Below are 17099 nucleotides of genomic sequence, written 5' to 3' on the forward strand. Positions count from 1 at the left end.
GTGGGAAGGGGAAAAAAAGCAAAAGACTCCCCAGCCCTAAAGGAAAGTCAATGACCCTCAGCAAAAAGCCACAGCAAAACGGGGCGCGTTTTCCCCTCCCTGAGCAGATTCCACCCACAATGCTGAAAAGAAATATGGTTTTGTCAAAAATGGAAAAGACGCAAGATAATGACTTGCATATTGCATTGTTTGGATATAAATGTAATGCTTTATTCTAAAGAAAACCCATCAAGAAAAATCAACCTTTCACTTAAATTTGCACATTTGAAATATAAAATTCTCATTCGTTTATTTTTTTTGGTAACAAAGCAAAAAACAACAAAAACAAAATAATCTCATTTTTCAACAAAAATCAACAATAACTTGGGTAGTGTGGTGGTAGAGGACAAAGCAAAGTGATCCTATTCTAAGACAAAGATTTGTTTGTTTTTAAGGTTTTATGCGCTTGCAATAAAGACAAAGAGGAATTGGTTCAAACATTTTGTTTGTTTTTGTTTTTTAAGGGTTTTACGGCGCTTGCAACCCATTAAGGTTTTACGGCGCTTGCAACCCATTAAGGTCATATCAGCGCCAGTAAAAAGGAAGAAAATGGGATTGTAAAAAGTTCTATAATTACAATTAAAGTTAAAGCACAAAAGAAAATGTACTTGGTTCAAATAGGGAACAGATGTAGACTCCAAGAGCACACCATCAAAGTACTTTCTTTGAGATCACCTAAAAGTCGCATCCAGACACAAGCACAGGTCCCAACTGAGAGGAATACACTCAAAGGTTTACCAATCATATAATATAATATGTAAACTAAACATAATACAATGCATAACAGAGAGATGATTTACAAGGAACAAAATATCATCTCAGACACAAGCACAGGTCCCGACTAAGAGCAATACATTCAAATGTTTACAAATCATATATAATACATAAACAAAGCATAATACAGTGCAAAACAGAGATGATTTACAAGGGGAAAAAAATCATCTCCCAAAACTAACTATACATTTGACTGTTTCCCTCTCAGCCAGGGTATCCGGCCAAGACCAGAACAAAAACCAAGTAATCTCATTCCAAGACAAAGACAGAAAGCATGTTGGAAAACAGATATAGGGGAATAGAAGACACTGTATTTTACCTCCCTGCCCACTATGTGAGATAGATAGATAGATGGGAGAGAAAGAGAAAAAGCGAGAGAGAGAGAGAGAGAGAGAGAGAGAGAGAGAGAGAGAGAGAGAGAGAGAGAGAGAGAGAGAGAGAGAGAGATAGACAGAGAGTTATCTCTCACATAATGATATAATTTATTTGGCTGTTTCCATCTCAACAGAGACTGCAAAAAGTGGAAAATTTTTTAATCAGAGCAAAAAGTCACAAGGAAGGGATAAACGATATTGGGAATAGCAGGTAGACTGATCTGTAGTCCCTCCACCCTCTGTCCAGAAAAGCCGACATTTCCCCTCCTTAAAATGAGGTGTCAGTTAAGACCATAATCATATATCACCACAAACATGCTGTGTATCACAATGAAAATGATTTGAAGTTTATGCAACAAAGAAAAACAAACAAAAAAATAATAAAATAGTATGGCAATGGCAAACAAAAATCAACAATATAAAGAAATCAAGAAAGATAACTTCCCATGTGTCAAATATTTTATAGTATCTTTGGTTTTATCTTCACAGCAATGTAGTCACACCAATGCTGAGTTTGTGCAGTTGGCTAGATTTGTCACTGTTGCAAAGTCATTATCCACGACCAAATGGGAAATATTGATTACTCTAGAACTAGCACCTGTTTTGGGGAATTTTTTTGGTTTGTTTTAAGGGTTTTAATTTTAAGACCCTTGCAACACATTAAGGTCATTTCAGCGCCAGTAAAAAGATAAATGGGATGGTAAATAAAAAAATCTAGAATTGCAAGTGAAGGTAGCAAAGAAAAAGTAAGACAAAGGGGACTGGTTCAAATAGGGAACAGATATAAATCCAAGAGCACACTTTCCAGCGTGCATAGTTTGAGATCACCTAAAAGTCTCATCCAGACGCTAGCACAGGACCCCTCGAAGAGGAATATACTGAATTGCTTACAGAATAAAACGTCCAAAGCAGAAAACATAACTAAAAACACATAACAGAGAGATGATTTACAAGGAAAAAAATATCTCCCAAAACTATAACTATACATTTGACTATTTCCCTCCAAGCCAAGGACTCTGACAAGGGAAAGGACAAAACCAAGAAATCCATTCCAAGCCAAAGATAGAAAAGGTTTGTTTTTGTTTTGTTTTTAAGGGTTTTACGGCGCTTGCAACACATTTAGGTTATATCAGCGCCAGTAAAAAGGAAGAAAATGGGATAGTAAAAAGTTCTAGAATTAGATTTGAAGCACCCAAGAGAAAGTAAGACAAAGGGGAACTGGGAACAAATAGGGATCAGATGTAGATTCCAAGAGCATACCACCCATGTACTTAGTTTGAGATCACCTATAAGTCTCATCCGGACACAAGAACAAAATCCGACAAAGAGGAACACACTCAAATGCTAACATTATACATTAAAAATAACACATATAATAATACATAACAGAGAGATGATTTACAAGGAAAATATTATCATCTCCCAAAACAATAACTATGCATTCGACTGTTTCCCTCCCAGGCAGGACTCCGACCAGGGCCAGGAAAAAAACCAAGTAATCTCATTCCAAGACAAAGACAGAAAGCATGTTGGAAAACAGACATAAGGGGATAGAAGACACAGTAAGTTACCTCCCTGCCCACTATGGGAGGTCAGGAACCCCACCCAGCTAGAACTCGCACTGTACCTGTAGCCAAGACACTAAGCATATTATAACAATATACTCAAATGTGGACATAGTGATGGATATTGTTAAAATGATAATAAAGTAATAAGTCTTATGGTGACTTTATGTTGCAAAAAAATGGAAGTCTGGGAATAACTGAAGCATTGAGAAGTGCTATGAGCATGATGATAAAACATGACATTTTCCATGATTGAAGAACATTTTTATTTAATGAGCAAATAATATCCCTTACAAGGACAAGGCATCAATGGAGGATAACGTCATTTACAATTATTTCAAACTTACAGTGCAGCCTCTGAATAACGACAATCTCTGGATAGCAACATTGACCTCTGGCCCCGATGTTATTAGTTTTTTTATTAACTTCGGTCTGGTATCAAATCAAGGTGAACTAGATATGAAAATGGCATTTAATCCTTTAAAGAGGAGAGTGAATTTCTTTCATATCATAATATTGACCATTATCTATCTCTATTTAACTGCAAACCTATTTGTGTTCTTTTAGAAATAATATCAAATTAGCTTGGTATTTACTAAAAAACAGCACCCAATGAGCTAGGACATGATAATTTGCTCAAGGCCATATAACAAGGCATGTGTGTGTGTTTGTGTGTGAGGGTGTGTTTTAACATATTCTTTGGAAAAGATTGGTTTATTCTAATCTTGGAAGTTGGGGAAAAGGTATTTGAAGTTATATTGTGCATTGAAAAAGCACATGCTGACTTCAAATTCATCAGCAAAGAATGGAGATTGAAAGATATTTCACCCTGAAAGAAATGAGATTCAGTCTTGTAAGTTCTTTGGCTGTAACATAAATGATGCATTTCAGACCTTAATTAAAGTGATTCTAATCTTTTTAAACAAGAGTTTAGACTGACTCAAACTGCAGACTCACTCACAATCAGGTTGATTGATAGGATTATAAATGATGGAGTTTGTTGAATAAAAGGAGACACCAGAGGGAACAAAATGTGGGGAAAAAAATCGAAAATAGATTGGGCCCATACTTGGGAAATGGCACCAACATTTCAAATAATGTGGTGAATTGGAATCTGAAGGGAGAAAAAATAAATAGAGAGAGGTTATGGTGCTTTTGGAAGAAGGCAGTTGAGAAGGTAACCAGAAAGAGGGAAAATTACAAAATAGACTGATCTACGATAGAAAAGAAGGTGACAGGGTTGGTAAGGGATTAAAAACAAGTTTTGTCAGTAGTCAATAATCAGTGTGATAGGCTATTTTGTAAACATGCTAGCCTCGATAGGCACATGCATCCATTTCCCAATCTCGCATTTTACACAGTGTGCAAAAAATGCTTTCTTGGCTTTCTGATAGCTGACAGCTTTTGCCTTGATTTGTATTGGAGACACATTCGGGCCGAGTAGATGTTTCTTGGCACCACCATTGGCTTTACATAGGTCAGAAAACCACTTGAGGTGCCAACCTGCTTTACAGAGACGACTGGCTCCATTGGCAGACACTTTGAAAGGTGACCTATGGGTGAGAGATAAAAATCTTATTAAATAATGAAGTTCCGAAGTATATTTTATCCCCATTTTTTGAGATAACAGTTCAAACATTAATATTACAAAGCATATCTTTTGATAAGCATTTGATGATTCAAATTACAAAGGTAATCACAATCATTATAATGACAATCCAAATTAAGAAACTAGGGAGCAGGCACTGGTGTAAGATAAAAGATCTGAACAAGTGTGTATGAAAAGTGTCAGACAAAGCAAGAAAGAAAAATACAAGAAAAAAACCATCCTAAAACATCAGTCTACCTTGACTGAGGATCGAACCTTAGACCTTCTGACTACCGGTCAGACGTGTTACCATTACACCACAGAGGCTCCCGATAGTTTGGACAATTTTAATAGCATCCTCTCATGTTCAATGTATGTGTTGTTTAATGCAAGCAAGGGTTGGTAAAACCCTTAAAAAAAAAAAAAAAGCAAGGGTTCACAGCGTAAAATATGTACCTTTGTGAAGAATATAGGTATTAAAATGGTCCATATAAATAAGCTATGAAGAATGAATGCCTATTTCAGTTTCCACTTACAAATGATGCGCCCGCCCAGTGCGACCTTCAATAACCTCAAGTTTAGCGTCAGTGCAACAGAAATTGGTAGATATATTGGTAATATTGTTGTATAATGTTGACATTGCAGAGTTGTTTGTCCCTGACTTGGCTGAGTGATCTTTACGGGCAGATGTTGGACTAAAGTTAAGCACCGGGTGATTAATGATGTAAGGTGGTGGCAATTCTTCTTGAAGACCATCATAAAGTCTACAACACACAGCACGACAAAGATGGCCATGGTCATTTTCTGGGTTACAACCTAAATAAATAAAAATGAATTTCATTCAAAAAAAGTTTTAAATTAACAACTTTTAAATGAATGTCCAACTGTGATAAGATTACATGGGATAGAGGGATTGAAACTCCAAAGTCACAATTTAAAAAATATCTGCGTCTCCTCGGGGATACAAATCCTGACTTCCTATTCCAAAGGACTAAAACCACTATATCATCAGCTTTCCAAAAAAAAAAAATTCCCCTCCCCATATTTATGACGAACGTTTAGCATTCCTCAATCTACCTAGTCCCAAATACAGAAGAATTAGAGGAGACTTAATTCAGTTTTACAACATAATACATAATATAAATGATACAAATCCATCAATTTTGTTTACATTTTCCAAGATTACGTATACCAGAGGCGACAAATATAAAATATACATTCCAAGATTTCAGACAAAATACGACAGAACTCGTGTATTATATGCATAATGAAAACATGAAATAGTCTCTGTTTTAACACAAAATATGCATGTTCTTTGAATCAGTTTAAAATCTTAGTTGATAGGGAGTTAAAGTCTCTGAGATTTAAGCATGACCAATATGTTTTATTTTATTTTACTAAAAAATGTTTTAATTAATTGGTTAATTTCTTAATTCAATTTGATTTTGTTAACTTATTATTTATTTATCTGTTCGTTTATTTGTTTGTTTGTTTATTTAGTTATTTATTCATTTATTTATTTATCTTTTAAACTTTAAATTGTCATATGGATATAATTGATTCCATTACTTTCATGATTTTGTAGAGAGGTTTGTAAATGTTGAAAAGTAAAATGCATGACATCTGAAACAATGTTAAATCATGATAATTTATCAGAGACTTATGTATGATTATTATCGTTGTTGCTTTCATGATTATTGTTGTCATTAACACTTAATTGTACTTTGAACTTTGTACATTTATAATTCATTTGATCATGAGCAATTTTCAATTACCTATTTAATTTAAATACTATGATAGTATTTTTCGATTTTACACTGACGTATGGATATATTTTTCCTTACATTCAAGGTTGTGTAAAACTGTCTGTGAATGAAATAATGTAAGCTGTATGAGATTCTGTAATTATAAACTTTTGTATAAGACATTTAAAGGACAATTCCTAAATTAAGCCTTTGGTAAGATAAGATAAGATAAGAAAACAATGTCCTGCCTAAAGAGGAACTTCTTCTGTTTTTTTAATCTAAATCCACAATCGTTGTCTCAAACCAAATCTTCCTCTAGCACCAGATTTAAAAATATGCTTATTTTTGTTCATTTAAGAAAAATATTAAAGATTCAAAATGTTTTTTTTTTTTAATTTCGAGGTAATCCACCACAATCCACTATTAATAAAAATACAATTTATGCCCAAGTGACATTTTATTCATCATGTAAATTACATTTTGTTTAATTATTGTCATTTTTGTTTGTTTTTGTTTTTAAGGTTTTTACGGTGCTTGCAACACATTTAGGTTATATCAGCGCCAGTATAAAGGAAGAAAATGGGATAGTAAAAACTTCTAGAATTACAATAAAAGCACACAAGAGTAAGTAAGACAAAGGGGAACTGGAACAAATAGGGATCAGATGTAGATTCCAAGAGCATACCACCAATGTACTTAGTCTGAGATCACCTATAAGTCTCATCCGGACACAAGCACAAAATCCAACAAAGAGAAATACACTGAAATGCTTACATTATACATAATACAATAATAACAAATATAATAATACATAACACAGAGAGATGATTTACAAGGAAAATATTATCATCTCCCAAACAATAACTATGCATTTGACTGTTTCCCTTCCAGCCAGGACTCCGGCCAGGGCCAGGACAAAACCAAGTACAGTGCAACCCCGATGTAACGACATCCGTTATAGCGACATTCCCTGTATAACGACATGGTACTCAGGTCCCATTTTATTTTACTATATATCATTAGTAATAAAAAACCCTCTATAGCGACGTACATTTCAGCAAAACACCTGTATAACGACATTTCTGGTCCGACAAACCTTGAAGGTGTTTGTCTACCATGAAATTGTTCGTAACTATTACAAGTGGTATCTTCCATTCTATGTATGTTGTCTACTCGTAATAAGCCCAGAGCTAGTTCTTATTGTAGCCAATGAAAACGCTTCTTTTTCAGCCAATCAATAGTCACATTTGTACAACACCGCAGCCAATCAGAAGGCTCGCCTTTCACCAATCAGAAGGCTCGCCTTTCACCCAATGAATGCCTGTGACAGGTCAACACTGGACTGTTTATAAATCCTTTGTCCACTCTCCATTCATTGCCGGTGCCAAGCCCGGATAAACTACAGAGGGAAAATGAAATAGTATACATTCACTACACAAGACCCAAAACACCTCCTGATATACACACATAGGAAACCTCTCTGTAACGACACGTTTTCCCGGTCCCGACGATGTCGTTATATTGAGGTTGCACTGTAATCTTATGCCAAGACAAAGACAGAAAGCATGTTGGAAAACAGATATAAGGGGATAGAAGACAGTATGTACCTCCCTGCCCACTATGGGAGGCCAGGAACCCCGCCCAGTATTGTCATTTTTAAATGTTTACATCTTTTAAGGCAGTGCCAACAGCTCAGTTAGTGAGCACTCATTTCTCATACAAAGAGACTGAGATCAATCCCAGGAGCAATTGAGATTTTTTTTCTAACACCCCTATACACCCGGGAGTGATTGAGTAGCTAGGTCTGATAGAATTAACGGAAATTAATGTGTGATAGGTTAATGTCCTATCCAAAGAGTGGCTATAGTCAATCTAGAGCCATAGAAACCGGGATAAACTCAAGCTTCATGGGCCCTCTGACTCTGAACGACTACAACAAATATTTTCAAATATCCCTGTATGTATTGAGGTCAAAATTACAAAAATCCAAAAGAAATACTTACAATATTTTCAATAATTCAATAGTGTGAGTGATATTCCAAATAATTTAACTCTCTTGAGTTCAACATGAATGGAATTAGACAAATGTAATCAATTACCATGGCAATATGAACATGAGAGAGTTAAGCCCTTAGAAAAAGCAAGATATACATGTGTAGAAACAATGTGCAAGCGTGTATGTTCGTGTATGGCTGTGTCTGTATTTGTAAATGTGTTGATGTTCATACCATGAACCAAACATGAATTGCCTTTAATTTGGACAATAAAGATTATTATTATTATTATTATTATTATTATTATTATTATTATTATTATTATTATTATTATTATTATTATAAAGGATCAGCTAAAAGAAATGTGATTACCTATGGTAATAGAACTAAGATAAACTGGCTCTGTAAAATGAGAGAGGCCAGCACCCTGCAGGCCAAGCACATTCCATCTCAGCAATTTGTCTGAAGCTGACATCACCCACAACTCATTGGTCTTTTTAGCATTGGTAATTGTCGACTGATCAGGTGTTTGACAAGTGTGCTCAACACTTCCTAAAAAACAAAAATATAAAAATTACCTACATAAAAAACACAAATATCTATAATTTAATTCTTACCATTCCAGCTTCTTCCTGATAAGACCATATGGAACAAATCCTCCATTAAGGTACTCTCAACACTTAGCAGAGGAAATTGTACCCTGACTATTGTCTGTTATAAGGTATGCAAACCCTCTTATCGAGTCATGGCTTTATTGGCAAACAGAGAATTTGAACTCAAATCGTCACTATCTATTTCTCATTTTTATTCCGTCACATAAAACCTGTTTGGTACCAAATTAAATCTCAAAATCTTCATCTTTTAAAAAATGTTTATGCTTTTTTTCATAGGATTTGCTGTTATTATATAGCTCTGAGTTGAAGAAGAGGAGTAAACTCCAATTTTGGAACCGACGCTTTGCTACTCGAACACCGTAACTGACTGACAGTTGTCTTTTCTCTCCACTAGACTGATTGCGTCAGTGCTATTAATAGTAACATCAATGGCAGCATCAGAAAGAAGATTGAACAAGCTTTCATTCCATACCAGATTCGCATTTTTATGAATTTTTTCAAAGTTTTAAATTTCAAGTTAAAAACTTAAAATTGATGAAAAATTAAAGAAAAATTTGAAATTTTGGACGATTTTGGTATCAAAAGAAACTTTAAAATCACAGTTTTAAAATGATGTATACGAAAGCACGATTTATAGCTTTGCGTCCCCAGCCAACTGAAAATGAAACTCAACTACAACATTTGCCGTAGTCACTTCACTCATACGCCGACTCAGGCAAGAGGCACGATTGCTGATATTTTGTAACTTCCAGTTGAAATTGACAATTTTGGCTTTGGGGGCAAATTATTTATATTTTACTTAGAGCTCAGGAAAAAAATACACATATTGTTTATAAAAAGATGTGTATTGTTAGTAAGTTTCAGAAGTCTGGCTTGATTATTTATGAAAATATGGCATTTTGAAATGGTCAAAAGGTTGCTTTCATAGCAGCTCGAATTTGGGCGATTTTCTACAAATTTCGAAATTTAAAAATATTTGTACCATTTTAATGGGGAAAAAAAGTTCTACCTATTCAATGCAAACTAAAGACAACAATTATATAATCTAAATTTGGGTTTTCCGTACCGTACCTCTGTTATCCATGCCAAATCACCACACTTTTTGTTCAACCTCGTTACAAGATTAAATGTGGTATTAACGCAGCCAACAGAACCACATGGAAAGCCACAAAAGGTAATTATAATAAATTATAATTTCCTTATTTAAAAATCTTACCTACTTCATTTCGACATTTAAGATACCCATGATAGTCATCTGTGAATGTAGGCAAATGCCCTCCTTCCAAAATTTGAGTATTTTGCACCTCTGTAAATTCAGATCTCCTATGGAAAAATTATAAAAATAAAACAATTTTGACAACGTTTTTCTCTTAATAATTTACATCATAACAACTGTGGCAATAAGAAATCTACTAGAACCCCAATAATTTTTTGCTTGAAATCATAAGTATTAACATAACATTTCCTTCTGAAATCCTCAGCATAAACACAAAAAGAAATCAATTTCTTATTATTTACTCATATTTTATAAAGCAAATAAAAGCAATAAGAGATATCAAATTTTTGTTTTATTATTATTATCATTATTATTATTATTTCTTTTATCATCATCATCATCATTTATTATTATTATTATTATTATTATTATCATTATTTTTATATAATTATTATAATAATAATCATTATTATAATTATATTTTTATCATTTTCTTCTTATTATTATCATTATTATTATTACGGTTATTATGATTATGATAATGTTATTATTACTTTTATTACTTTTATTATTATTATTATTATTATTATATTATTATTATTATTATTATTATTACTATTATTATCATTATTAATCTTATTACTATAATTATTATCATTATTTATATTATTATTATTATTTGTTATTATTATTATTATTATTATTCTTTTTTTTTTTTAATTTATTTGAAAGTATTATTATTATTATTATTTTAATTATCATCATCATCATCATCATTATTTATTATTATTATTATTATTATTATTATTATTATTATTATTATTATTATTATTATTATCATCATCAGCAACATTATTACTATTATATCAAATCAATGAAGATGATAAAACAAAGAAAAAAACACCTACTTATCTAGAAAATCCCTACAGTCCCCATCAGGTGGGTGACTTAGAAATAGATCAAAGCGGACAGATTCTCTGATGCGTAAGATGGACGGATTTGCTGGGTGCTTCTCAAAGACTGATGGTGATCCTCCATAACAGTTCAGTATTTCTTGTGCTAGATATCTAACCACAACGAAAGCAACAACTCATATCATTTCATAAAATGATACTATAACGCATTTTTTGAAAAATATATAAAATGATGTGCAAATTGATATACATACCTCATTTAAGAGGATTCACAAAATGAGATTTATAATATCTAGTACAAGTGCTGTGCCAACCATCAAGTGTATAGTAATTATTCAAAGATATTTATCAGCAAGTTCTTGGTAGAAATTTAGCAGAATAGTGAATAATTGTTATTGGAAACAAGGAGGAATACAATTCAGTCTGGCAATCTAGCTGCCATAACAAAACAAAGTTCTGATTGGCTCATGTCACATATACTTTACAGGGCATCATATGTTACAAGGCAAGCCATGTAGAGTCTGCGGCCAAAAACAAACTGCCCTTGCATTCTCACTTCCTCCTACCGCTGAGTGTCTCACTTCTGATGTAATTTATTTTTTCTTTCTCTTGTAATTTTACCTGCCACCCAGTTGCTTACCCATGTATAATTTTGGTTTTTCATTTACTTGTAGTGACAGATCTTGTAAGAGTATTAAAAGAATACCAACATGGCAACTTATGTTGTATAAAATGAAAATCTGGTTCCACATTGCCTTTAGGGGGAAAACAACTGAAGCATTGTAAAGATCATTGTGGATGGAAAATCCATGGATATGCTCTTTCTAAATACTCATATTTCTATTCTAGTCATAAGTTACACGATACAATAAAAAATTAACCGCAATTTGAAATATTAAAAAAAAAAAAAAAAACTTTTTGCAAACAAATAATAGAAGTATGTTATCAAGAAAAAGTTATCTGTTATTTTTCAAAACACAAAGTCCAGTTATCTTACTTTCTAAATGTCCTTTTTACTGTGGTAACACAACTTGAGTCAATTAGGCATCTTCCATCTGCACTCAGATGCCCTGCATCAACAGAGCTGGACCCAGTACCCAAAGCAACAAGAGTACCAACAGTCTTGAAATCTAAAATATCAAAGAATAAAACTGTACCTTAAAACTGCTAAGAATATCATTTCAATTGATTAAATCATTGTTATGATAATTAAAACAACAAATGATATGGCAAAGTAATGTGATCTACCCCTAAAAACTTATGAGTAAAAATAAATCACTTTCTTTTTTGACACAATCTTTAAAATTCAGCACGGCAATCTTTAAAATTTATGTTTTACTAAAATTAAATTGTAGATGAACAAAAACAAGTGCTTAATAGCTGAACAAAAATGTGACATGCCAAAAATCAAAAGAGAAAAAAACCCCAAAGATTACAAATAAGCAGATGATGAAGCAGCCAATCACTCCCCAATGAAGGGATTGGTCATTCTCAAATTTTTATAAAGATTTGGGATATTTTCTACAGTCTTTATGTGATATTTTGCGTGTAACTTTCAAAATGCATTTTCTATCAGTTTTATGCTAAAGAAAAATCATTCCATAAAACTATCTAGACATAATAGCAGAGATACCTTCTAACTTACTTTCTGTTTTAAAAATGGCAGCTACACTGTGGTCTAAATCAGCTAACTCTGGAGGGAGAGATTCCATCAATCGTTCAAGAATTTCAAAAGTTTTCTTCTCCCTCACTTTTGCGAGATTTGGATTAGGATATAATGGATTTTCTGACATGCCAAGCACAGGATATGACAGGCTGTCTTGACCTGCGAACTATAGAAATACATGTAAAACAATTCAAAATGTAGTCTAACTATGTGTGCAATGGATATGACTTTAGTAAAGTGACATCTTTACTTGAGTGTATTAGATTCAGGGTCAGAAAAAAAAATTGTGGGGATTGGTTCAGTTCAGATGCCTTATCAATTATGTTGCTTAATATAATACATTAATGGCTTCATTGACCACAACAGTTCATTTTCATCAATTTCCATTCAGCAACCCTTGCCAGTGTTGTTAGGGAAACAGGGAGAAACAAAAAAGTGTTGACAAGAACAAATCTCACCTCCTGATACCCGGTCACCATACGAATTGCTTTTTTGTGTGCACTGACAACAGCTGTGTCTCTATCAGCATGTATCTCTTCTATAGAATCAAAACCTCCAATACTAAGAAGACACACCGTGAGTCTGAAACATTGTTTAAAAATAATGATAACTAGCCAGGAGAAAATGATTTAACATAACAGCAAGTCTTGATGTAGATTTCATGGCTCACCAGCTTTGTCCTTTTCATCCCACAAGCGTTAACCAATGTAGTATGGAAATGTTCATGCAAAAGAACTGATAAATAGAATAGGTAACATCTGCAGAGTTATTTGATTGTTTTAACAATACATGATAACTGTTATACTTAATTTTATCTACTTTAGCATTTTTTAACAACTGGCACCTGGAGCATGCTTATAGCCGGATCATGCTTGAAATGGAGACACTATTTTATCAATTTTTTTTGTTATTGCTATACAAGCTCAATATGCCAAAATATAAGGAACTATGAAAATATTAAACCTCCAATGTATCTTACTGAATCCAGCTGGTTTTCAAAATTTTCTTGCTTCCAAAGAAGTAAATATACGTAGGTAAAATATACTTTATGCTGTGCTAATGATATTGAATCTCCCACTTTATATCTTAATTGAATGTTTTCCACTTTTTAATCATCGTTAAATCTTTGTAAATCAATAGCTTTTAATTTGTGTAAATCTCTACTAAAGTTTTTTTAAGTTAATACCATGGCACATTTCCTCTCATCGTAGAGGAGCTGGTGTAACAAGTTATAATTCTTACCCTTGTGGATTCTTTGTTACAGTTTTTTTAAACAACAGCTGGCGATCCTGTACAATGTCATCTAGGTCTCTGACTTCTTGAAATCGATTGTCATCAAGTTCTGGGGTTATCTCCACTGGAAAAGCAATATGGGAGCCAATCTTATACAAAATGCAAATCTAATAATTTCATCTGGTATACTAATACTAGTAAAATCGGTAAAAAAAACATAGTGAAGACAAAGACCTATTATTAAACGCAAAGAAAACGAAAATAATGAGCACAGATAAAAGCAGCACTGCTCAGGTCGAAATAGAAGGAGAACAACTGGAAAATGTTACAAATTTCATTTACCTTGGAGCACAAATAGAAGCCAATGGAAAATCGGCACCAGATATCAGGAGAAGACTTGCAATTGCAAGCAACAAACTAAACAAAATGATGGCAATCTGGAAGAGCGAGGAAGTCAGACTGAAAATGAAGATCCTAACATCCTGTATTTTTCCCACTGCAATATATGGATGCGAGACATGGTCTATAACCAAAGAATCAGAAAAGAGAATAACCGCCTTCGAAATGAAATGCTATAGAAAAATCTTACGCATCCCGTGGACAAACAAAGAAAGCAATGCAAACATCATGAAAACACTAGGACTAAAAAAGTCCCTGCTAATGAGTAAGATAAAAAAGCTGAAACTCAATTACTTTGGGCACCTGAAAAGGCACGACACACTAGAGAGAGATGTACTGGAGGGCATGGCGGAGGGCAAAAGAGGCAGAGGAAGACCACAAAGAAGATGGCAACAGGATATACAGGAATGGCTCAACAACGGCGTGACGGAATGTGGCAGATGGGCACAAGACAGAGACTTCTTCCGAAGGACTGTGTGGGAGGCTACGTCCAAGTGATATGCCACAGAGAGAGAGATAGAGATACTAATACCTTTATATTCTTCTTATTGACCTTTTATTTTACAATTATAAACTTTGGAGAAGGAAAAATGAAATGAAATTTCCTGTGGCTGCTGTATAAAGTAAATAACATAAGGACAGAATAAAATATACATTTTAACATAATATAGCCACTGCAGATGGGGCGAGTGGAGAGGGAAATATAATATGACCCAAGAGCCCCACTTTCAAACTCAAGTTTTATTTAGCATTTCCATTTCATTTCCTGGGGAAGAATACAGGGATTGACTCCACCTCCTTGGACCAGAAAAAAACCATATCAGAATAACCAAATGGCATAGTTAAAAAGTCACTGACCTGTTTAATTGACTCAATTCGTAGTGCAGACTGCAGACATTTGAATTTTTTTCTCGAGTCAAAGCAGTCTAATAATAGAACTATACAGCAGATAAATTTTAAAAATTAAATTCTGTCTACAGTCCTGTCTTTTAGTTAATTTAATCTGCTTTAAATAGTTTGTTAAAAGAAAATTTTGATCAACTATAAATACATAAAAGTAATATTCACCAGGCACAAAATCATCAATGCCCGCATGAGCCCTTATAGCAAGTCGACTTGCTTCAGACTTTGCTTCTTTCTTGGTCCGCCCCACACCCTGGGGATAAGGTGTGTCATCCAAAAAAGCACGAACAGCAAAGCTGAAAAAAAAATAAATCCAGAATTAAACCGTGAACTTCAATGGAATAAATGTATTTCAAATGCCCAACACAATAGGAAAGATTTACTCAAGAAAAAATGCACCCCAACTTTTCAAAGCTAAATTTACTTCTAATTTGAGAAGCATTGAGTTCCTTGAAGATGATGGCATCGGACAGAGGAAAATGGAGGTCCTTCATTGCTGCCATACATGTCAACAAACATATTGGGCAGTAAGTAAGTAAGTATGCAAGTAATTGGTAATATTGATTGCTGGGACTTTCATTATTTGTCTGTATTAAAAGCAAATGGCTGTTTCTATCAGAATTATAGATATTATCACAAGGAATGTGTTTTAGCCTCTACGACGGTGATAAATTTTCTAGGACAACGTCTAGAATGAAGATTATTAAAAATCATGAAATGTAAAATGATCTATACTCTTTTTAAAATTATTTGTCCAAAAATCCCTTTATTTGTGCAAAGGCAATTTCCTCCCATACCTGTGGAACAGAATTTTACCATGCTTTCTAATACTGATCTATTTATATAAGGTGATTTATTGAGTTTAAAATTTTAGGAGATTTGTTGGTGTTATGTTCAACACAATTTTTCTCAAACTGAATCACAGTCGTAAGTGACCTACTTGGTTGTTTTAGATTGAATTTATTGACAACAAATTTTCATGGGTTAAAGTCGTATGTGACCTACTTGGTTGTTTTAGATTGAATTTATTGACAACAAATTTTCATGGGTTAAATTTATATTCTTTCTCATGAAGAATGAAAATAATTTCCTATTGTGCAAAAAAATAAATAACTTTTACTGTTCTTTTAAACTTCAAATTCATTTTGCCTGCATATGGTGCACACCAACATTATACCATGTTTTGGGAGGTCAGAAGACCCCACACATCAACATAATGCCAATTTGAAGAAGTGGGTCACACACATATAAGTGAAAATTACCTTCCATAAAGACTTGAGGCACTTGGGTCGACAGGTTCTTCAACAAAAGACAACTTGATTTTATTCCGAGCACAATACTCATTTATGGCCATTGCTGGATTTTTCTTTCCTGACAGAACCTCTTTGATAAGGGAATCATCTACTGTCTACAAATTATAGCGGGGATGTTTTCATGCAAGACAAAAATTCAAACATTGTCATTATATAAAGAAATAGGAGGAAAAGACCAACTAATTTGGGACTTTGGACTTTGTTGGTAACTTTCAACACTGAATTTAAAAAATAAATAAATAAAAAAACATGAGTTACTATAGAATAGAGTGCAATCTTCAATAGATGAACTCATTCAAGGGCCTCTAAAGAAATAGCAAATCTTAACATGTAGAACGGGGCATGGCATGTGTAAAGCAATATCAGATTTTCTGTTGTTGTTTTTTTTTGTGGGGGGGGGGGGGGGGGGGGGGGAGTTGAACAAGTGTGTATGAAACAATGCCAGACAAAGCAAGAAAGAAAAGTACAAGAAAAAAAATCATCCCAAGAGTAGAGGAAGACTGATTTCTTGGGATGGTTATTTTTCTTGTATTTTTCTTTCTTGCATTGTCTGGCACCATTTCATACACACTTGTTCAGATCTTTATCTTACACTGGTGCCTGCTCCCTAAACTCTCATTTTCATTTTTTTCAAAACAGCCAACTCTGTTACTAATTTTACATCGAGTGTGTGAGAGAATGTGAGTAAAGAGCCTTTTCCAAGGGAATCGAACCAAGGATCTACTGGTCTGAAGGCCGGTGCATACCAAAAGACTACAAAGC

At 33.7% G+C, this 17099-nt stretch overlaps 1 protein-coding gene across 1 annotated transcript in view; it reads right to left on the reverse strand.

The window, feature by feature from the left end:
* Window positions 1-188: 188 nt before the first annotated feature.
* Window positions 189-17099, reverse strand: part of LOC144968698 (adenosine deaminase domain-containing protein 1-like) — a 31450-nt gene continuing 14539 nt past the window's right edge. Inside the window, exons 4-14 of the mRNA XM_078907295.1 lie at window positions 16287-16432; window positions 15190-15320; window positions 13732-13846; window positions 12948-13071; window positions 12469-12655; window positions 11821-11953; window positions 10818-10976; window positions 9910-10016; window positions 8452-8631; window positions 4877-5156; window positions 189-4305 (exon numbers count right to left, since the gene is read on the reverse strand). Coding sequence (XP_078763421.1) covers window positions 4047-4305; window positions 4877-5156; window positions 8452-8631; window positions 9910-10016; window positions 10818-10976; window positions 11821-11953; window positions 12469-12655; window positions 12948-13071; window positions 13732-13846; window positions 15190-15320; window positions 16287-16432 — 1821 coding nt within the window. The 3' untranslated portion in view covers window positions 189-4046. The remainder of the gene's footprint in view (window positions 4306-4876; window positions 5157-8451; window positions 8632-9909; window positions 10017-10817; window positions 10977-11820; window positions 11954-12468; window positions 12656-12947; window positions 13072-13731; window positions 13847-15189; window positions 15321-16286; window positions 16433-17099) is intronic.

The sequence above is a fragment of the Berghia stephanieae genome, chromosome 3 (genome assembly GCF_034508935.2).
Source record: "Berghia stephanieae isolate SIO BIC M18660-M18661 chromosome 3, UCSD_Bste_1.3, whole genome shotgun sequence".
NCBI lineage: Eukaryota > Metazoa > Mollusca > Gastropoda > Nudibranchia > Aeolidiidae > Berghia > Berghia stephanieae.